Source organism: Manis javanica, chromosome 13 (genome assembly GCF_040802235.1).
Source record: "Manis javanica isolate MJ-LG chromosome 13, MJ_LKY, whole genome shotgun sequence".
Lineage (NCBI taxonomy): Eukaryota > Metazoa > Chordata > Mammalia > Pholidota > Manidae > Manis > Manis javanica.
In genome coordinates, this window is record NC_133168.1 from 27,745,760 (window position 1) to 27,768,775 (window position 23,016).

The 23,016-nt window shown below is 37.6% G+C and overlaps 1 protein-coding gene across 10 annotated transcripts in view; it reads left to right on the forward strand.

Annotated features, from left to right (window-relative positions):
• Positions 1 to 22,886, forward strand: part of CEP162 (centrosomal protein 162) — a 99,416-nt gene extending 76,530 nt beyond the window's left edge. For 5 of the 10 annotated variants that reach the window (XM_073219374.1, XM_073219370.1, XM_073219372.1 and 2 more), the window contains 5 exons: positions 551 to 1,200; positions 4,039 to 4,180; positions 6,109 to 6,207; positions 12,588 to 12,722; positions 21,478 to 22,886. In XM_073219374.1, the coding sequence (XP_073075475.1) occupies positions 551 to 1,200; positions 4,039 to 4,180; positions 6,109 to 6,207; positions 12,588 to 12,722; positions 21,478 to 21,687 (1,236 nt within the window). In that variant the 3' untranslated portion in view covers positions 21,688 to 22,886. Of the gene's footprint in view, positions 1 to 550; positions 1,201 to 2,518; positions 3,148 to 3,168; positions 3,204 to 4,038; positions 4,181 to 6,108; positions 6,208 to 12,587; positions 12,723 to 21,477 lie in introns of those variants that run through there. The other 5 variants (XM_073219373.1, XR_012124155.1, XR_012124156.1 and 2 more) reach the window with 5 other exon arrangements.
• Positions 22,887 to 23,016: the final 130 nt, after the last annotated feature.

Sequence of the window (23,016 nt, forward strand, 5' to 3'; positions counted from 1 at the left end):
AAGTTAATGAACAAACACTACTGCACCTCCCTATGCAGAGTAAAGTATTAGATTATTACTTTTACAATACTAAAGCTCCAGTAAATAAATTCCAAGCTGACTTACTACTTAGGTAATTTCTAAGTTCATGTTAGAAAGTTGAAACTGTGCTATTTCTTAAAGACTTCAATACCAGCAGTTGCTTTCGCTATTTATCATCAGGGTATAGTTTGCATAGAGAAGGATACACAATAATAAGTTTGATTGTGAGATTTAAAATAAGTTCTGGGGTATACAGAATGTCTAATGTGTTTATGAAGCAAAATATCTAATGTAATGTTTATGAAACAAGTTACTTATGAAATTATATAAAATACCTTGAGAATATATAATGGTATGACCTTCTAAGACTGGGATTTCAATACGTGACAGACTCAAGGAACTTGGAACTGGAGGCGTCAGGAAATGTGATGACTGCCTGAATGAGTGAATGAATGGGAGAACGCAGGCCTTCATTGGCTAGTGAAATGTGTAGCAGTGGTTTGGCATTACATGGATTCTTTCCTTTCAGATTCGGTATGAACAGAGACTAGAGGAGCAAGAGCAGCTACTTGTCTCCAGATTGAGGGGAGCACCTCAGAAACAGCGTGGGGACCTCTCCAGAGTTAAAGCACTAGAGAAGGAACTCAGCAACATGAAGGAAGCCCATCAAGTCACAGTAAGAAAGCTTGAAGCTGAGATAGGCATTCTTAAACATCAGAAAGCTGAATTGGGACTCAAAAAAAAAGATAAAGATGACAATGATTTTCAGTCTATAGAATTCCAGGTGGAACAGGCTCATGCCAAAGCTAAATTGATGAGGCTTAATGAGGAGCTGGCTGCAAAGGGGAGAGAAATACAAGACCTTTCAAAAACCGTGGAGAGGCTTCAGAAGGAGAGAAGGACGATGCTCTCTAGTCAGAGTTCCCAGGGCAGAGAGGAAGCGACTACAAACAGGGTGAAGAAAGGCGTGCCCGCAGGGAAAGGGGACGCGCTCTCCTCCTCTGCAGCGCTGGGGGGCAGACTTTACCAACCAGATGCTTTTACAGGTTCCCATCTGTCAGAGGTTTTACAGGAAAACGGCAGATTGAAAAGTGAACTGCAGAGATTAACTGTAGAGAGGAATGAGCTGCAGATGAAATCTGATGTAGCAATGAATCAATTTGAAGATTCCATGAAAAGGTAAAATGTGAATTCAAAAATACATGGGGATATGAAAAGATAAAAATTTGAAAATTGTAAGATGTATTTCTTCCGGTAATTTGTTTGACCCTGAACTGAATTTATTACCAAATCACATTGCTAAGTAGAGATCTGTTTCAGAGTGAGATCCTATACCTATGCCCAGAATCCGATGAACCGGACTCTCCACGTCAAACCAAACCATGCCCTTGGGCTGACCAGTCCTGTTTTTCTGCAAGTGTCCAAATGGTGTTGATAAGCTGACCCATTGGGCCCTCTTACAAACAAATATCATTATTTATAATTACCACAGGAAAATGCTGTCACAAAATAGCCACTATTAAAATTAGTGATATTCTAAGAGGAAAAGGTCGGTCCTCTTTTCCCAAATAACTCATCGAATTAATCTAGTGATCACACCCATTCATTCCTTGGGGAATGTGTCTGCTCATCCCTTGCTTCCCCAGAGTCTCAGATACTATCCACTGCCTCTCCCCTGAGCCGCCCCACATGCTCAGACCTTTGCACTTGATCAAACCAAGTGCTGGTCCTCTTTCAGCACCACTTTGCCGCCAGCAGCTTCTTTTATTTCTGCCTCACTTATTCTTAAATACGGCTCTCATCCTCACCCCTCTTGGAAACCTGGTCTCTCAGGAACGACCTTTCCTGGTCAGCGTGGTTTTCCGTGACGTTGTTGACCACACCGCCTTTCCTGAAACGGTTTCCTCCCTTAGCCTCCATGACTCAGCAGCTCTGACCGAAATTCCTTTTCTCTTCCCTTTAACTGACTCCTGACTCTCATTCATCCTCCTTGAAAATCCGACTTTCTGCCACGGTTTCAGTTTTAGACTTTCTGTTTATTTTTCTCCATTGCTAAACTCATCACTCATATGGCTTTTATGAGCCATGACGTTAGATTTACTTTGCAAGGCTTGTTCTCTTCCCTGGGTTCATATATATGTGTATATATTTTTTTTCCTTTGGATTCTTCCTCTTGTATCTCAAATATTATCTTTTCTAACTGTGAACTAGGTCCTCCTCCCAGCTTCCTCATCTCTGTTTATAACCATATTTTTTCAGTTGCTGGGCCCAGCTTTACTTCATTTTTTGGGTTCATTTTACGGGGTACTTTAGAAATAGGTCCCATCTTGCTTTCCTACGAACTACAGTGCAGTGGCCTCCCTAGTATGCCAGCCGGTGCCCCACCCTGACTGCCCTGGTTTTGGTTGCTGTCTCCCCCATTCGTCTTACTTAAAAACGGTTAGTATTCTTTAAGCACTCCTGTGTCTGAGTTACTCTGTTCTCCACTGACTCCCAGCTTCCTGAAGAATCAAGACTGAATTTCTCTGCCTGGTGTCACGAGTCCCCATCACTGGTCTAATACTCCACTGTGGGGCTCACTGTACTCGCTGCCTCTTGCATGTTTCAAGCCCTACTTCTTCCACCAAATACTTCCCTGAGCTTCGCAGGAAGTGTCCTGCTCCCACCTCCGACTCCTGGGTGACCTGTGATGTGTACCGAGAAAGCACTGTCCGCACACAGCCTTGTAGCGCCCGGGAACTGATGTAAGATCACACTTACTCTGCAACCTGGTGTAGGAGCAGAATGAGCATCCGGAGCGCCCAACAAATGCTTACTGATTGATTGGCAGCCACACGTGACTGAATCATCGTGGCAACTATACTGCCTCCAAACTGAAACCTTGTTTCTTTAGTATTGAATGCAATAGTAGCAGTGGAGCTATTTGGAAGAAATTACATTTTTTTCCTAGAAATAATTTAAAATAAAGATTTTTCCTATAAATTGTCCTAAACATAATTGGTAATTTTTTTAGTATTGTCAGTCTGATTCTCAGATAACTCGGCCTGAGAAGTGAGGAGTGATCTTTCCTAGTCCCAGATTTTAGGTTGTTTTTTCACTTTAGATCAATTACATCATGGGTGCTTTAGCTGTTTATGCTTTTCCTAGGACCCTAATCATGAAGAAATAATTCACATAGTCAAGTAAGTGATTGGTAAATTTGTTTATAGTTTGGGAATTTCCATATTAATATATATCAACAATGACTTACTAAGTACCTGCTTTGAGTCCAAACCATCATTTTAAAATTATTTTCCCAATAAGAGATAAAATGTTTTTCTGTAAGAAATGTATCCAGTCTTTAGTCAGAACTTCACCATTTACTAACTGCCTCTGAGTTCATAGATTTTGCCACAGAGAAAAACCAATGGTTTCTCACACTTAATGGTCCAAATGAATTAGGTGCCGATTACCCTGGGCCCTGATAATCGCCATCACTATTGTTGTGATGCAGGAGTCACATGCATAGGCCAGAAACTGATGCATGTTACCTAGAAACAAAGCATTGGAGATTCTTTAGGGAACTGAGGTTACCCAAATAAAAGTCTGCACAAAAAATCTGAGTTTATCTTAAAAGGTAAAATGTCAAGCCCTTTGCTTTAAATCCACACAGACATTTAGAACCTTTAATTCCTTCCAAAAGTTCAGCCCCAGACGAGTCAAATGGAAGGCCCAGATTCTGAGGTCCAACTCTGCTGGGTTTGAACCCTGACTCTGCAAGTTAGTGATCTAGACCCCAGGTACATCACTCATTCATAAACTCAAGTTTGTCCTTATAAAATTCAGCAAATAATAGCAAGTCCATGGAATGGTTCTAAGAACTCAGAGGCAATAATGTATAAAGCTCCTCACACAGGACAATACTGGGGCACGCTCTCCCTTTGCTTCTTTAAGTTTCAGGCTTCTTACACTATTTTTGTGCTAACTCTGAATTGAAGAGCTGCTTTTACATGTTGTTTTCTTTAATTTGCTCTACAGGATCAAGGAAGATGCTGCAGCACACATCACATCTCTCAAAGCCTCTCATCAGAGGGAAATAGAGAAACTCTTTTGCCAAAATGCAGTAGAAAATTCTTCTTCCAAAGTAGCCGAATTAAATCGCAAACTAGCAACTCAAGAGGTAATGACTTTAACAAGCTTTCTTTGGCTTTAACATGATTGTTTTCAGGACTGTTCACTGAACATTATTTAATTGGAAAATATTTTTGACTTTACTTTTTGAGGTTGGTAATGGAAATGTGAAATGATTGGCTTTTGTTAATAGGACAAGATGCCATTACCATATGCTTAACTATTGTACTTTAAAATCATACCCTTTAAATATCTGATTTTACAGTTTTGTCCCTACATTTCTCAAATAGGTCTTCTCCTAAGTTAGTTGTAATGGATGATCAAGACCTTGGTACTTGAACTTGAATGTTGAACTGTTTCCCTCCTTCCCAAGCCCCAGCTGACAAGTAATTATCCTGGTCTTTCTTCCTGCCCCATTACTTTTCATTCATTAAACAAATAATGATTCGGGGCCTACAGTCAGGCACTGGGGACAAAATAATGAACAGAGGGATAGACACAGTTGTAGCCACAGTTCTAGTATTATGAAGCATAGTCTTCTAAGAATTACGACCGGGTAGCTGACAGCTCATCCACATTTCCTTGAATACATATATTTTCCTTCTTGGTTAGTGTATATATCTACTTGGAATATCTATGAATATCTACTGTTTGGCCCATCTTCTGTGCTTGTTAGCAAGGTGAAAACACAGCATTAAAGTAGAATTTATAGCCCCAACTTATTTTCAAATCATGTGCCCAGAAAAGAAAAAGGAAAAAGCACATGTGGCAAGAAGGTAGCAGTTTGTAAATCAAGTAGAAGAATATATGAATATTCATTGTACTCTTCTTTTCTGTAGGTTTTAATTGTAAAACACAGGCTGAGGGGGAAAACTTCAAGAATAATTATCTCACCACCACCTCTCTCATCAATAATTATTTAATAGTCTGGATTAAAAACAAATCCCTTAATTGGGAAAGTTTAAATATGAACTGGATATTAGATATTTTGAGATTATTATAAATTTTCTTAGGTATAAAAATGTTATTGTGGTTTTATGAGAAAATGCCGTTATAAGAATGCATGTTGAAATATTTGGAGTATTTAGGGTGAAATGTAATGAGGTTTGTAATTGAATTTCAAGTAGCTCAGAAAAACGAATTGAATATTTCAATGAAAAAGATGTAAAGTGCTTTACAAAAGTAACCATTATACAGCTTTGCAAATAACTTGTCTAGCTTCTTCCCACATAGGAGTGGGACGGTAGTGGGCAGCGTAAATATTATATCAAATGACTACAGTCTGGGAGAGGCAGGAGGAGTGGTGGCATTGTGCTGGAGGGCCCTAAGGATTATTTTCCCAGAGTTTTAAGTGTAACATGGTAAATTGTGTGTTAAATGAAAGTCAGCACAGTCTGATCATAAAAATAGTAATTTTTAAAAAAGCATTAGAGATAAGAAATAAAAATGTTCCCTAAGTTTTTTCAGTTTCTTGATGGAAGTATTTATGAATTTTGGTTTCTTTGTCTAAAAATACAAGTGACAGTTATTTCACAGATATTATTAGGCTTATGTTATCTTTATTCAGTCAATTGCCCTTTAAAAGAAACATTGTCCTACTTATTCCCAGTGTTACAAAGATAACTGGTCACTTTTCAAAATGCTTGGACTTTATGGAGGTTTATTTTAAAAGGTATTTTTTTGGAACTTCAGAAGAAGATTACTAAAGAAACCAAATAGATTCATATTCATTAATTTGTGATATGTATGATGCTTTATATTAAATATTGAAAAAAATGAAATAAATTTATTCTATGAGTTTAATTAATTCAACAAACTTTATTCCTGTGGCAGTTTATTTCTGACATTGAATTTGGTCATTTTAAAATATTAAGAGCCTTTTAATATTTTAGTACAAAAAAAGTTGGCTTTCTTTGTTTCTCAAATAATATTCAAGGAAAAACTTATTTACATTGTACTTCTAACATAATTTCCTAGGTACTTGTAAAGCATTTCCAAAATCAGGTTAATGAGCTGCAGGGTAAACAGGAGTCTCTTGTAGTTTCTCAAGTTCGAGAAGAAATTCTACAGAAAGAGGTAAGAAATAACCAAAATATTGGGCCAACATAAACATTTCTTAACTGTTTCAATCATATTCATCTTTATGTAGAAATGCTTAACTTAAATGTAGAAATAGATATAACCTGAAAATACCTGTCACCTGTCAAGAACATATTTGTAACTTCTTTATGGAAAGAATGCTTTCTCCAGATGAAGCTCAAATATTTAACTGATTAACATATATTTGTATTTGTTGTTGAGATTTTTTGGGCAATGGGGAATTGAATGGTTAAGGCCATTTCTACATTAAGTACTACACTATTTAATTTGGTAAAGAAATAGGTTAAGCAATCATGGCAGTGATGCTGGATTACCCAGGACAGTATCACCACAGGAAATAGATCTCCCTGGAGATATACCATTTTTATGACTCTAAGATCCTTTTGTTTCTAGAAAGTCCAAAAAACCAGATAAACTGCGCTTTCTATTCTTTGAAGCATATACACCATTTTTTATTACTAAGGGATTTATTAAATTAGCACAAGCAAAACATCCAACTAATTGTATTATGAAATGTTAATATATTTGTGAGTTTCCCTCATTGATTTCTTGTTTCATACCATTATGGTCAGAGAAGATACTTGATATGATTTCAGTCTTCTTGAATTTGCTAAAACTTGCTTTGTGGCCTAACATATTTTCTGTTCTCAAAAATGTTACATGTGATTGAGAAGAATGTGTCTTCTACTGTTGCTGAATTGAATATTCTGTCTATGTCTGTTATGTTCATTTGGCTTATGATGATGTTTAAGTCTTCTGTTTCCTTATTCTGTTTCTGGGTGGATTATCCATTGTTAAGAGTGAGGTATTAAAGTTCACAACTATTATTGTACTGCTGTTTATTTTTCTTTCTAGCATTGATAGTTTTTGCTTTATATATGTCGGTGCTCCAAAGTTGGATGCATAAATAATGGATATGATTGGTGTATCTTCTTGAAAGATTTACCCCTTTACCATTATATAATGACCTCCTTTGTCTCTTTTTACCATTTTTACTTTAAAGTCTGTTTTATCTAATAAGTATGGCTACACCGGCTTTCTTTTATATACCATTTGTTTGAATATCTTTTTCCATCCCTTCACTCTTAGTCTATCATTGGATCTTGCTTTTGTGTTTTTTTCTTTTAATCTATCCTCCATTTTGGTTTTTTTTTTTTACTGGAGAATTTAATCCTTTTATATTTAAAGTAATTACTGATAGGTAACAATTTACCACTGCTATTTTGTTCATTATTTTCTAGCTGTTTTATAAATCCATTATTTCTTGTTTCATATCCTTCCATTTTTTGGTGTGTTTTGATTTTGGTATCAGTACGCTTTTACTTCTTTATAGTCATCTGTGTAAATACTAAGGTTTTTCCCATGTGGTTACCATGAGGCTTACATAAAATATATGTAACATAATCTTAAATTATAACACCCTCTTTTAAGCTGGTAACAAGTTAACTTCAATAGAATTCCTAAACTTTACATTTGTACTTCTCCCTCTCCCAGTTTAGGTCATTGATGTTACAGTTTATATCTTTTTTACCATTTAATAGCAGATTATTATAACCATAGTTATTATTACCACAGTTGTTTAACTCTTAAATTAGAGTTATAAATGAATTATGCCCCACCACCATATTACAAAATCTAACTTACTCCATATATACCATTACCAATGAGTTTCATGCTACCTTCTTAAGTTTTTGCAGCATTAGTTACCATTCTTTTATTTCCCCTCAAAGAATCCCCTCTTTGTAAGGCAGGTGTAGTGGTGATGAGCTCTTGCAGCTTTTGTCTGTTCAGAATCTATAGTTCTGAGGAACAACTTTCCTATGTATAGAATTCTTGGTTGACAGTTTCTTTCAATATTTTGAATCTATCACCTCATTCTCTATCCTGAAACGTTTCATTTTAAGAAATCCACCGTCTTATGGTAGTTCCCTTGTATGTAATTTTTTCCTCTTGCTGCTTTCAAAATTCTTTGTCTTTGACGTCTGACAATGATGGTGTGTCTCCGTGTAACCCTGTTCAGGTTCAACCTCCTTGGGGTCAGTTGGGCTTCACAGATCTGGATATCCACTTCTCTCCCCAGATTTGGGACATTTCAGCCATTATTGCTTTAGGTATACTTTCTGACTCTTTCTCTTCCTCTGGAATTACCATAATGTGGATATCGTTTTCTTTTAATTGTGTCCATAGGCTTTCTTCATCCATTTTTATTTTCCTTTTTGCTCCTCTGACAATTTTAAATTGCCTGTATTCTGGATTGTGGGCTCTTGTCTTCTACATGGTCAAGTCTGCTGTCCAGGCGCTCTTGGATTCTTTAGGCCAGCCATTGTATTTTCAGCTCGAGGATTTCAACTTGTTTTGGAATTTTTGATGGTTTTGATTTCTTTGTAAAACTTCTCATTTTGTTCATGTATTGTTTTCCTAACTTTGTTTAGTTGTCTGTATGTTCTTGTTCTTCTCTAAATTTCTATAAGAGTTCTTTGATAGTTCATAGATGTCCATTTCTTTATGGTCAATTCCTGGAGCTTTATTACTTACCTTGATGGCAGTTTCCAGATTTTCATGGTCCTTCATTCCTTTTTCATTATCTGCATATTTGAGAAACCAGTCTTCTCTTTAATATGTTACAGGTCTGACTTGGCAGAGATAGTTCTTCCCAGTCGGCTCAGTTTGGGCTTCTGGGTGTGTCTGCTGGTAACAGTCCTGGGCAGGCAGAGCGTGCCCTGGGGGCCTGTTTTTGGGTGAGGCCACTGCACCGGCTCTCAGGCTGGGTGAGTGGGGTACTGGCTGAGCACAGCTGGGTGAGATTTCTGCCTCGGTTCCCTGCCAAAGTGAGGCAGGAGGAGGATGGCCTAGTGTGAAATTCTTGGTTGGATTTTGCCCACTGGTAGAAAACGCTGGTTGCCTGAGTTCTCCGGTCAGGCTCACTAGCCTCTCATGACTGAGGGTTATATTCAGCAGTAGGTGGGGCTATGGGCCCCTTCAAGGCCTGCTCAGCTCGGTGTTTGGAGACCCAAACCAGGCAAGACCTGTGCCGTGAATTCTCTGGCCAGACGAGGTGAGTGAGAGTCTGTGCTCTCTTCAGGTGCCTTTGTAAGCAGGGCTGTTGCAGGTTTGCACAGCTTCCCGTGTGTTGCGGTTGGACCCGCGGTCGGGCAGGCTGAGAGCTGTAGGCAGCAGTGGTTGGGGGCCTTCAGTCAGTCTCCTTCCTGGTTCAGGCGGTGGGAGACCCAGCTCCAATACCAGTGACGTTCTTTGTGGTCCTGTCCCAGCCAAGCAGTCTAAGTACCCTGGCCAGACAGGTCACTGGCTTTGCTCTGCAGACTGTCAGCTCTGACTTCCGTACTCTGCTCTAGTGTCGCTGGGCTACTCAGCTTTCCAGATGTTCCATCAACATCCTGGTCGGGTGGTCCAGACCATGACTTAGCTCACATACCTAGGAGGGTACAGACCAGGCGCCAGGGCTGGCAAATCTCTTCATTCAAGGACCCAGATCAGGAGACCTACACCCTCACCCCACTACCTTGTCAGACGGCACCACTGACTTGGTTCTACACGTGAGCAAAATTGCCAGTTGGGATCGCTGTCTGGGTGCTGCAGGTCTGCCATGGAACTCAGTCTGCCTTGACCCGAGTGCCAGGTTTGTCACCAGCCCCTCCCTACTTCTCCATCACAGTCAGACTCCCAGTAGTGAGTCCTCATGGAGTCCCCCATAATCTCCATGGGGCAAGACCAGAGTTGGAGTTTCCAGGAAGTAACACACATGCTGCGGAGCTGGATCTCCATCCTGGGCTCTCCTGTCCACCTGGAGGAGCCACAGGCTCAGGAGATCTCTGTCGGTGAGGTGTCACCAGCCTGGCAGAGGGGCGGTGTGGGCAGCATGCAGCTGCTGCTCCTACTTTTCTAACATGGCCTGTCGTGGTCGGGCTGGTGCAGGAGTGTTCCAGCCTCGTGTTCCAGGATTCTCTTGTTAGTGGTGTCTTGTCCATGAATGGCTGTTAGCTATTCTTGTGAAGAGGAGCAGGAATAACCTATGTCACCATCATGACATCACCCATCCCATCTTTACATCTAATATGTCTTTATTACCACTTTTGCTATACATTTGTATAATAGTCATATAGTAATAATAAGCATTTGTTTAGTATGTACTAGGCACTGTGTGAAGTGCTCTGAGTTTCTCACCATAACCCAGAAGTATTGTTATTATTCTCCTTTTATAAATGAAGACATTGATACTATGAAAAATGACATAACTTGTCTGAGGCTTACCAAGCAATATGTAGAAGTGCCAGCATTAGAATCTAGGGCCTCTGATTCTAGCTCCCAGGCTCCTAATTACAGTTTACCAGTGCCTTCCCATTGGACATTCAGGCTGTTGCCATTTGGTACCACATAGTTTTTTGGTAGTATCAAGTAGCAGGAGGCATTTTTGATCATCATGCTTTTTTTACCTATGTGCCCATTGACCTCCAGAGAATAATAAATTCACTGAACTACAAGGATTTTCTTAAAAATATTCAACTTTATACTCTTTAAGAGTTGCCTTTAAATAAGTACAAATGAAGGGACATTTTGTCTTTGTCTAGAACCAAGTTTCTAAATTTATGTGATTTACAAATGAATAATCAGTGAAAGGTGAATTCATTAATTAATTCATGAATAATTGTTAAACACTCTCTGCCATGCATAGCTACAGGTGGTCGGAATACTGAGAACAAAGTAGACAAATTCCTGCTCTCATGGAGCTTACGCTTTACTTGGGGAATCAGACAATAAATGTAAGGTTTGATAAATAAAAGTAACTGAGACAACATGTATAAAGTACTTAGCATAGTGCCAAGCACATGATAATGTCATGACTTAGTACTACTTGTCATTTAAGAATCAGTTTAAACATAGCTGCGTCCAGTGAACAGGCCTCCACTCTAAGTTCTGTGTTCCTCCCGCATCCCCGTCTCTCCACCATAGCGCACCCCATGAGAGTTCGTATCCATCCGACTGCTCTCACTGGACTAGAACTTCCCGTCTGGTGTCCCAGGAGTGGGTTACCTATGGATCACGAGATAGTAATAGCTGGAAGTGTTCTTATGACAAACTCAGAATCATTTTTTAATCTTTTTAAAGTTGACAGAAAAGTTGATATTTGACTGGTATGTGTATGACAATGCTTCTGACAACTTCCTTAGTACAATAATCCTTTTGTTTTGGTTTGTTACAATTTTTAATAATCATTGTTTTAGCATATAAGATTTTTACACCCGGCACCCATCACCACAGCATGTTCTGTAAGGCCTCTCCCTGGCCCTTCTGCAAACCATCCCAATTAACATATGCATGTTTCTTTTTTCACTGGCAATGCCATCAGGAGGATGTTCCACATTTAAAGTATTTAGACTTAACTCTGATTTAATTTGCTTGTATTTTCACATTTTTTTAACTTACTTAGGAGAAGTATGTGGGGTTTTTTTGTTTTACTTTTTACTATTATTGCTATTAGGTAAAGCATTGAATTTGTTCATTTTAACCATTTTCATTTGCTTGTTTTTTACTTTGCCTTTTGATGTTAACAATTACCAAATTATCATAATTATAGCATAAAGAAAATGCAATTAATTGTTTCACTAAACCCAATTTAGAGATTCCTCACATCTTCTCCATTTTACTCCTGGTGCCCCCAAAGTATTACCATTTTCTCTGTGAGCCATGATATGAAAAAGGAGGTACTGCACTAGACCAACCCTCCATGAGGACAGGGACTGTGTCTTTAGTCTCTGCATCCTCACGACCTAAACAGCAGCCAGCACAGAAAGAGTTCAGTACTTCATTATCTACTTTATACACATACATTTATTTGTAGAGTGAATTATTATAAATTATAGCAATAAGATCTAGAAGAGAATTGCAAATAGAATTATAGGGAGTAGAGTAAAGATGGATCCATAGTTTTTGAATTCTTTCTGTGTGTTGGGTGCTTTCAATGTGTTATTTAATCCCAAAAGTAATCGCCTATTAAACACTTTATGGCAAAGCTGAATACACCAAAGAAAATGCCCAACTTCGTTTTGAGTGCCATAACCAGCCTGGTATATATGGGAGGGAGAAGGCAGTCCTGTCATCTGGAAACTTTTGGAATATGAGGTCATTTCAGGGCTAGAATGAACCTTTACTTCCTTGATGTATGGAATGAAAGCTATTAATTATTTCTAACTACTCAAGATACCTTTGTAACAATAAACCTCTTATCTAGAGAAGTTTATACTGAGAAGAGGTGATGCACATTTTTACCCCTTAAGACTACCTATTAAAAAATTACTTCCTTATCATAGTTTTTCATTTACTTCTTACCTCAATTTTAGATAGCAAAACTCTTAGAGGAATTGAGAGAAGCTAAAGAAAACCATACACCAGAGATGAAACATTTCATGGGCTTAGAAAAGAAAATTAAACAGATGGAAATAAGACATGAACAAAGAGAGCAGGAACTTCAACAGGTAAAGTAGTAAATCACATTTACGTATTATAAAATTCACCACATTTAAGTATCTCTAGCTTGCTATAGTATTGTCATCCCTAGCAAAACTTCTTATTGTTTTCATTGGGTGTTGAGTTTATAAAAAAAAAATGTATAACTTTTGAGACAAAATAAGACTTTAAATCTCAAATACCTAAATATTGGTATGCCTTTTATCTGGAAAAATAGAGAAGCAACTTTTATCATGTTCTTTGTTAATTATTGATTGGTATAATTAATAAAAATTAAAAATAGGAGAACTAAGGGCATGATTTATTTTTAGGTGCCAGCCTTGGTGTTATTATTAGCTTCACATAAACAGTGTATTAATCTGCTTGGGCTGCCACAACAAAGTATCATAAACTGGGTGGCTTAAACAATAGAAATAACGTTTCTCACAGTTCTGAGGCTATAAGTCCTAGATCAAGGTTACAGCTGATTCAGTTTCTGGTGAGAACTCTCTTCTTTGATTTGCAGGTACCCTGCCTATGTGTGTGAACTGCAGGCTGGGGGAGGGGAATAAAGAAAGAGTTCTCTGATGCATTTTCTTACAAGGACACTACTGCAGTCTGATCAGGACCCCAGCCTTATTGCTTCAGTTAACTTTAATTAGTTCCTTACTCTAAATGTGGCCACACTGTGGGTTGCAGCTTCAATATATGAATGGGAGTGGGGGCACACAAAAAGGTTCCATCTGTAACAGTATAAATTTATATAATCTTTGAAAATAAAAAATATCATATACATGCAAAGCTTTATGGTTGACCTGAGGTCCACAGAGAAACCCTAGTTCTATTAAATCATATCAAGATTGTAGCTTTTCATCATTATAGAAACTTTGAAATATAAAATGGAGAACAAAGAAGTTAATGTAATTGATTTCTCATTCTTACTCTTGGACTTTTATTTGTGGACTGCTCTTAAAAACATGGAATACCAAGAAAACATCAGCCTTGGTAGAACTAAGGCATCATAGTGCATCACCATTTCAACAGACACACTTGTATGTGTATAGGACTTTGTAATTCCTGTTTTAGAAAATGGTTGTAAGTTGATAAATTTGTTTAACATTATCTGTGTTACTTGTTATAAGCACATACTTTATTATAGCTTTATCACCAATAATTGTTTGATAGACTTGTTATAAATACAACTAATATGTACACAAATAAGTTATATAGTACACAGCACAATTCTAAAATATATACAGGATTTTTTAACAAATACATGTTTATCTTAAATATATAATTTCAATATGGTCTACAAAATTGTCTTTTATTTGCTTAAGCAAAAATGTAGTAGGACTTGTAGGACATCCTTGTAGGATATTTATAGAGAAGTAATAGATGTGTTTCATATACAACATGGTAAAATGCTAAATTAGGATGTCTTCAAGATATCCCCTCACTTCAGTCTCCCTCACAAGAAGACCAACTAGCATGTATCATAGAGAAGACACACCTGTGAAAATCCTGGACACAGGTGCAACTGCAGCACCCACTTGAGAGACCAAGAAGGATGGCATTAGAAGGGTAAGAGGAGTGTCCACACACTGAAGGCATCCTCCTCACCCAGGCTAGCACAGTACTGCAACCAGGGGCTCCCAGAAACCTACAGTTTCTTCAGTGGGAAAAAAGAGAGCCCAGGGTTAACACTGCACTCACCCACCATTATGGGTTGCTTCCCAGGAGGCCCACTCATTTATCAAATTATAGGAGTTTCAGGAAGAATCTGTGAAGCTTGACCACAGGACATCAAATTGTGATCAAAAAGGGGCACAGGGGTTACAGCAAGCACCACTCAGGTCTTGGTAGACTGAGGCGCCCTCCTCAAAGCTGTATCAAAGTAGAGAGAGAACCAGTGCTGCATCCACTGCAGAACCAAGACGGTGGCCAGAACCAAGACTACTGGGAGTCGGTGAGCAGTTTGCCTCATTCAGGACCCAAACAACAGCACCCGCCAGCCTTGGAGCCAGTTCAGCCACTGTGCTTGGATGGGGAAGCTACTTAATCATCCCATCTATTGCTGAATACAGCCTCCCGCCCCATTCAACCAGGAAGCCACATAGCCCATCCTACAGCTCTGTTTACAATGGCATTTGTGCAGAAAGCCCAGCCAACCGGTCTGCCTGTCTGGAGAGTAACCCAATTTACTTAGTAACACCGTCTGCCCAGGGTTCTTTGTCCACAGTTCTACCTGATTTGGGTCCCCAAACAAAGACCAGTGCCCACCTTGGGGCACATTCTGTTGCCCCTCCTGGGAAAGGAAGCTAATTCCTAGCCCCATGTACTGTTGAGTACCCAACTAGAAAGCCTGATGAGAATCCAGATACCTGTAGAGCACATCCTATAGCAGTGCTTGGGCAGCAAACCAAGCTACCAGTCCTACCCAGCTGTTCCCAGCTGCCAGCATCCCCCTCTCCTCAGTGCTCAGGCAGCAGCCTCATCCAAAAAAGAGACCCCAGTAGAGTAGACAGCCTCACCTGCCCAGGAATGCCACCAGCTGTGCCCTGTCCAAAACCCTGAGCTGAGCTGACTGGCAAAGGACTGCCTGTGGAAGCAAACTTGTAAAGTCCAGAAGAGGAGACCAGTTAAATGCACAGATATCAACTCAAGGGTCATGAAAAATCTGGTAAACATGACACCATCAAGGGAAGCTAATAAAGATCTAATAACTGTTCATAATAAAATGGAGATCTTTGGACTGTTCTGACAATTCAGAGTAATCCTTTTAGTGAAGTTTAGTGCACTATAAGAACACTCAGAAAGACAACTTCCTAAACAAAATTAGAAAAATAATGCATGAGCAAAAACAAGTTCAATAAAAAACTGCAAACCATAAAAAAAAAAACACATCCTAGAGCTGAAGAATACAATGACAAAACAGGAATTCAAAGGACAGCTTCAACAGAAGATTTGACCTAACAAAAGAAAGGTCATTTGAAATTACCAGTCAGAGGAACAAAAAAGGCAAAGAGTGAAAAAGTGAGGACATCTTACAGAACTTATAGAGGCACCATCAGAACAAACTATCCCCATTACAGAAATCCCAGACGGGGAAAAGGACAAGAGCAGAAAGCATATTTAAGGTAATAATGAAACTTCCAAAATGGGAAAAACATGGATATCCAGATTCATGACACCCAGAGGAGCACAAAAAGATTGAACTTAAAAAGTGCTGCACCAAGAAACATTATAATTGTCAACAAGTGAAAATGAAAAGATGCTATTTAACAGTAAAATCATAAATGTGGGTGTAAAAATGAATAGTAATAGTAAACATTATCAAAGTCAGATTCTCTACTGTTATAGTTCATTTAGTACTCTAGGTTAAATGTTAAAAAATAAGCATATTAAAATAGCCTTAACTACATCAATTTGTTATTGGATACACAATATTAAAAATAGGTAACTTGTAAATGGGTTGCAGCAAAAGCAGTTCTATGAGGGAAGTTTATAGTAATACAGACCTACTTCAAGAAACAAGAAAAATCTCAATCTGTCCCTGCACTGAAAGGAACTAGAAAAGAACAAACAAGGCCAGTTAGCAGAAGGAAGGAAATAATAAATATTGAAACAGAAATGAATGAAATAGACTAAAAAAATAATAGAAAGAATCAATGAAACTAAGCGCTTGCTCTTTGGAAAGATAAAGTAGAAAAACCTTTCACTAGACTCATCAAGAAAAAATAGGGGACACTAATAAATAAAATGAAAAAAGACTGATACTACAGAAATGCAGACATTTATAAGAGATTGCTATTAAAAATAATATTCCAACAAAATGGACAATCTAGAAGAAATGGATAAATTCCTAGAAATATGCAATCTCTCAAGACTGAACCAGGAACAAATAGAAAATTCAAACAGATTACTAGTAATGAAATTGAGCAGTATTTTTTAAAATAAAAAAAAAAGCAGGACCACACAGTGCTTCACAGAATTCTACCAAACATTTAAAGGAGAGTCAATGCCCATCCTTCTCAAGCTATTCCAGAAAAACTGAAGAGAAAGGAAAAATCCCAAACTCATTCTATGAGGACAGCATTACCCTCATACCATAACCAGGCAAGCACACTATAAGAAAAGAAAACTATAGGCCAACATTCCTGATGAACATAGATGCAAAAATCTTTAATATTAGCAAACTGAGTTCAACAATACATTGAAAGGACCACATACCATAATCGTGTGGAACTTATTCCAGATATGCATGGATGGTTCAACATCTGTAAATCAATGTGATATACTACATTAACAAAAGGAAAGATAAAAACTGCATCATTTCAATAGATGCAGAAAAGCATTTGACAAAATTAACATCCACTCCTAATAAAAACTCAACAAAGTGGGCACAGAGGGAATATACTTCAGTACAATAAAGGCCACATACAACAAACCCCAAAGCTGAAATCATAATGGTGAAAAGCTGAAAGACTCATTATAGCTTTAGAGACATATACAGAGAGTGAAAAAATTGAAAAAGATATTTCAAGCAAATGGTAATCAAAAAAAGGCAATAGTAGCTATGGTTCTATCAGGCAAATTAAAATTTTAAACTAAAAGAAGAGAAAAGGTAAGTATGTAATGATAAAGATTATCAGTACATCAATAAGATAATTGTAAATATGCACCCAGATCAGAGTACTTAAATATATAAAACAAACACTAATTGAACTAAAAGGATAAATGAACAGCAATACAATGGTAGGGTACTTCCCCAGTCTGAGCAATGAATAGATCATCCAGACAGAACATCAATAAAGAAATAGTGGGGTTTGAACAACAGTCTAAAAAAATGGACCTAACAGACATATACAGTACATTTCCACCAATAACAGAATACATATTCTCTAGCACATATAGAACATTTTCTAGAATAGATAGTATGTTAGGCCACAAAACAAGTCTGATCAAATTTGGGAAAATGAAAATCATATCAAGTAGCTTCTTTGACCACAGTGGTATGAAACAAATCAATAATGAGAAAAAATCACAAATACATGGAAATTAAGCAACACTCACCTGAACAAAGAAGAAATTAAAAATGAAATTAAAGAGTATTTTGAGACAAATGAAATTGGAAACACAACATACCAAGACTTACAGAACACAACAAAAGCAGTTCTGAGAGGGAAGGTTACAGTGATAAATGCACACATCAAAAAACAAAAAAGATTTCAAACAACCTAACTTAACACCTTATAAACTAACAAAGCAAAAAGAGGGAAACCAAGATTAAATACAGGACAGGAAAACAATAGAAAAGATTAACAAAACTAAGTTGGTTCTTTGAAAAGTTTAATAAAATTGACAAGCCATTAGCTAGACTAACCAAGAGAAAAGGGGGAACTCTCAAAATGCAAGTGAAAAAGGAGACATTACAATTGATACTACAGAAATACAAAGGATCATAGGAGACTACTATGAAAACTATATGTCAACAAGCTGGGCAGCCTAAAAGACAGAGGTAAGTTCTAGAAACATAAAACTCTCCAATAATGAATAAGGAAGAAATAGAAAATCTGAATAGACTAGTAAGGAGATAGAATCAGCAATTGAAAATTCCCAACAAAGAAAAATCCAAGACCAAATGGCTTCACTGGTAAATTCTAACAAACTTTTAAAGAAAAATTTGTATCAGCCCTTCCCAAACTTTTCCAAAATAGAAGAGGAGTGAACATTACCAAATGGATTTTACAAGGTCAGCATTCCCTCATAATAAAGCCAGATAAGGACACTACCAAAAAAGAAAACCAGAGGCCAGTATCCCTTATGAATATAGATGTAAAAATTCTCAAAAAATTAGTAAATGAAATTCAATAGCATGTTAAAAGGATTGTACACCATGATCAAGTGTGATTCATTCCTGAGATGTAACAATGATTTAACGTATGCCAATAAGTATATGTGATAACATCAAATTACTAGAATGACAGATAAAAGTCTTGTCTACTCAATAAATGCAGAAAGAACATGTCAAAAAATTCAATATCCATTCATGATAAAACACAACAGATTAGGTATATAAAGAATGTACCTAGACATAATAAAGGCCATATATAGTAAGACACAACTAACATCATACTCAGTGGTAAAAATTTGAAAGCTTTTCCTCTAAGATCAGAAATATGACAAGGGTGCTCATTCTAATCACTCCTAGTACTTGACATCCTAGCAGGAGCAATCAGGCAAGAAAAAGAAATGAAAGGCACCAAAATTGAAAAGGAAAAGGTAAAATCATCTCTATTTGCAGATGACATGATTTTATATATTGGAAGTCATAAAGACTCTGCCAAAAACTTGGTTAGTCAACAAATTCAGTGAAATTGCAGGGTATATAAATCAATATACAAAAATCATACTGTTTCTATATAGTAACAAATTATCTGAAAAAGAAAATCCCATTTATAGAAGCATCATAAACAATGAACAACTTGAGAATAAATGTATATCCAAGGAGGTAAAAGAGCTGTGTGAGACATTGTGAAAGAAATTAAAGTAGATAAAAATTAATGGATAGGTGTCCCATATTCATGGATTAGAAGAATCAATATTGTTAAAATGTCCAACTCCAGCTATAAATTCAGTGTATTCCCTATCAAGATTCCAGTGTCATTTGTATAGTAATAGAAGAAACAATTCTGAAATTTGTAACCACAAAAGACCCTGAATAGCCAGAACAATCCTGAGAAAGAACAAAGCTGGAAGCCTCACACTTCCTAATTTCAAAATATAATCAAAGCTATAGTAATCAAAACAGTGTGGTACTGGTGTTAGAAGCAGACATATAGACCATTGGAACAGAATCAAGAGCCCAGGAGAAAAAACCATGCATATACAGTCAATTATTATTTGATAAGGAAACCAAAAATACCCAATGAAGAAAAGACAGTCTCTTCAATAAAAGGTTCTGATAAAATTGGATATTCACATGCAAAAGAAAGAAACTAGACCCCTATCTTACACAACTCACAAAAATTTATTCAAAATGGATTACAGACTTAAATGTAACACCTGAAATCATGTAACCCTTAGAAGAAAACACAGAAAAAAAGCTCCTTGACCTGGATTTTAGCAATGATGTTTTGAGTATGACACCTAAAAGCAACAAAGCAAAAATAAACAACTGGAAATACATCAAACTAAGAAGTACTTGCATGACCAGAAAATCAATATATGAAAATGCAACCTATGAACTGAGAGAAAATATTTAAAAGCCACACATGAGATAAGGGGTTAAAATACAAGGAACTCATAATATATATATACATATATATATATACATTTTTAAATGGGCAAAGGACCTGAATATTTTTCCAAAAAAGATATTTAAATGTCCAACAGATACATGAAGAGGAGTTCAACATTACTAATCATTAGGACACTGCAAATCAAACCCACAATGGGGCATCGCCTCACACCTATTAGAATAGCTATCATCAAAAAGACAAAAATAGCAAGTATCAGCAAAAGTGTAGAGGAAAAGGAACACTTGTGCACTGTTGCTGGTAAATTTATATAGCTACTATTGAAAACAGTGTGGAGGGTCCTGAAAAAAACAAACCTCATTTTAATGAGGGGACGCTCATTTCACAGTTGAAAAAAGCAGATCTACATAAGCAAGGCAGTCTAGTGTGGTAGTCAAGACAAAGGACTCTCCAGGTTGCCTGGGTGTGAATCCTGAATCTGCTTCCAATGGGTTGTGTGTAAACGGTGGGCAAAAAAATTTTTCTTTAAACTTACCTGTGTCTCCATTTCCCTACCTGTTAAATGGGGATAAGTACAGAGAATCTATTCCTAGTATGTTGTCAAAATTAAATGACTAGATACATGTAAAATGCTTGAAACCAAGCCTGGCACATGATGATGCTACATGTGTGCTTTTATCATTATTTCTGGTGCTATAATGTGTGGTTCATTAATGGCATATGTTGTATGTTAAAACTGTCTTGACATTATCTCAAGTGCCATTTTTAGGAGGAACAGCATTTTAGGGATGTTTGGATTCATACCAAGGTATTAAAATTTTCTGATGCTTTAAATGCTTTTTTTGAAAAGACTATAAAACTCTATCAGAATTGGATACTAGATTTCCCAATTCTTACCCTCTTCATCTGCAAACCTTTTCAGACACAGAGGAGCCTGTTAATAAGGCGCCCTCTCCTCCCTCCCCTCCTCTGATACACCAGTCACTGGTTTACCGTAGTCGGCATTGTCCCATTGTAGCTCTTTGCAATCTCTTAAATGTACTTCGCCCATTCCTGGGGAGATGTAAAAGAAGCCCCTTCCCCTTAGTTGTGAGGGAACTGACAGGCCAAAAAGTGACTCAGACTAGCCCAGCTTGGTGAGCAAATGAGTTTTATTAAGGGGTTACTTACGGAACAGTAGATGGCATTCGCGTGGTTGCTGCACAGAAGTGGCCACTGCGGACCTGTTAGGCTGGCTCTTATTGGGATGGGGAAAGGGCTACGTGCAGGGGGCATGTAAGCACAGGCTGGTGCTTATCTTGTTTCAAGGGACTCAGTGAACATCCTTGCAGTCCTTGTGTCTCCAGCCTGCAGGCTGGGGCAGGGGAGTGTCCCGGTCCCCTTCCTTAGGAATGTAGCCCAGCAGTTTGTCATTTAAAATGACTCTGGTAGTCAAATTGCCTTTACTTTAGTCAAGTTTCAGAGGATCTTCTATAACAACCCCCAATGTGAACTCTAATGGTAATAAAGAACTTTCTATTTGCAGATCATACAGCAAACCCAGCAAGTAGTAGAAACCGAACAAAGCAAAGAAACCGAGAAGTGGAAAAGACTTGCCCAGTTGAAGAATCGTGAGCTGGACAAGTTCCGCACAGAACTGGACTCCGTATTAGACGTCCTCCGAGAGCTGCACCGGCAGGGGGCGGGGGTCTCCGCTGCTTCGGCAGCAGCCCCAAGGGCACCAGAGTGTCCCTAGAGACTCGCAGGGCCTCACAGGAAGACTTGGGGATGGATGGTGGACGGGATTGTGCCAGTTTCGAAGGAAGCTTTGAAAACAACAAGCAACTAACACAAAAGGAACATTTCAAAACAAATTGCACTTAACCAGTAAGAAAAAAAATAGTACTGTGGTATCTTACTGAAAATTATTAACCAGTCACATTTTAAATCATTTATGGACAAGGCCCTTTATGTCCATGATTAGAACCAGTAAGGTTTATTGTAAAAGGACACATGCTAAGGAAAGGAAAGTGCATATACGCAGCCATCATTGACTAAATGTGTATTCCTAATTCTCAGAGACAGAAAAATGGCTCCTCTTTCTCTTGGAAACAGAGAGGAATGTGAGCACGTGGCATGCACAGCCACATGAACAGTCCCCTGAGTAGCACAGCTTCCATGATGACTTAACAAGACCTGTGACATCCGCACGGGAAGCAGGTGAGCTCTCGCGTTTTCCCTCGGAGCTCCACTCCTGCCTCTAGTTGCCTCCCGTCTGTACTTGCCATCAGGTGAAAATGCGTTTTATGAGTGCTAAGAGGATTTGGTATATTCATTGTTTTAATCTTTTATGCTGTGTGTCTTAAATGCAAGTCCTTGTTTGTAACTCTAAGATTATAAATAAAACATAACATTTTTACTTTCTCTACTTAAAAAGTAATGTATGTTCATTAGAAAAAAGCATGCATACTCGTGTGATTATTGTTTTATGTTACAATCCCATCCCAAAAGCAGATGGTGAGTATAAAAGATACTAGCAAGTTAAAGATATCACCACTTTGTTTTCAAGTGTTCTAGCCCAGTTGCTATCCAATAAAAGTATAATGGAGCCACATGTAATTTTTTATTTTTCTTGTAGCCACATTTATCTTTTTACGGTAAAAAGAAACAGATGAAGTTAATTTCGGTAATTTATGTAATATTTCTAAAATATCAATATAAAAATTGATTTTTTACATTCTTTTTTTCATTCCAAGTCTCTAAAATCTGGTGTATTTAACATTTAACAGCATATCTCAATTTGGACTAGCCACATTCCAATTGCTCAATAGCCACATGCCAATAAATGCAATTCTAGAATAATAACTGAAATATTTTGTAAAGGACAGGTGATATCAATTTTGGTGACATTATGGGTAGCAAATGAAATGTGGAAATTAAATATAAGGAATGCAATTAATGTCTTATTGTCCATTTTTTAATGTCCTTTTCCTAAAAGGGTAGAAAAAGCATTAGTTACAGTTTGCTATTCCTTATGTGACATAATTTTATTTTAAGTTATAATATAAACTATTTTGGTCATTAT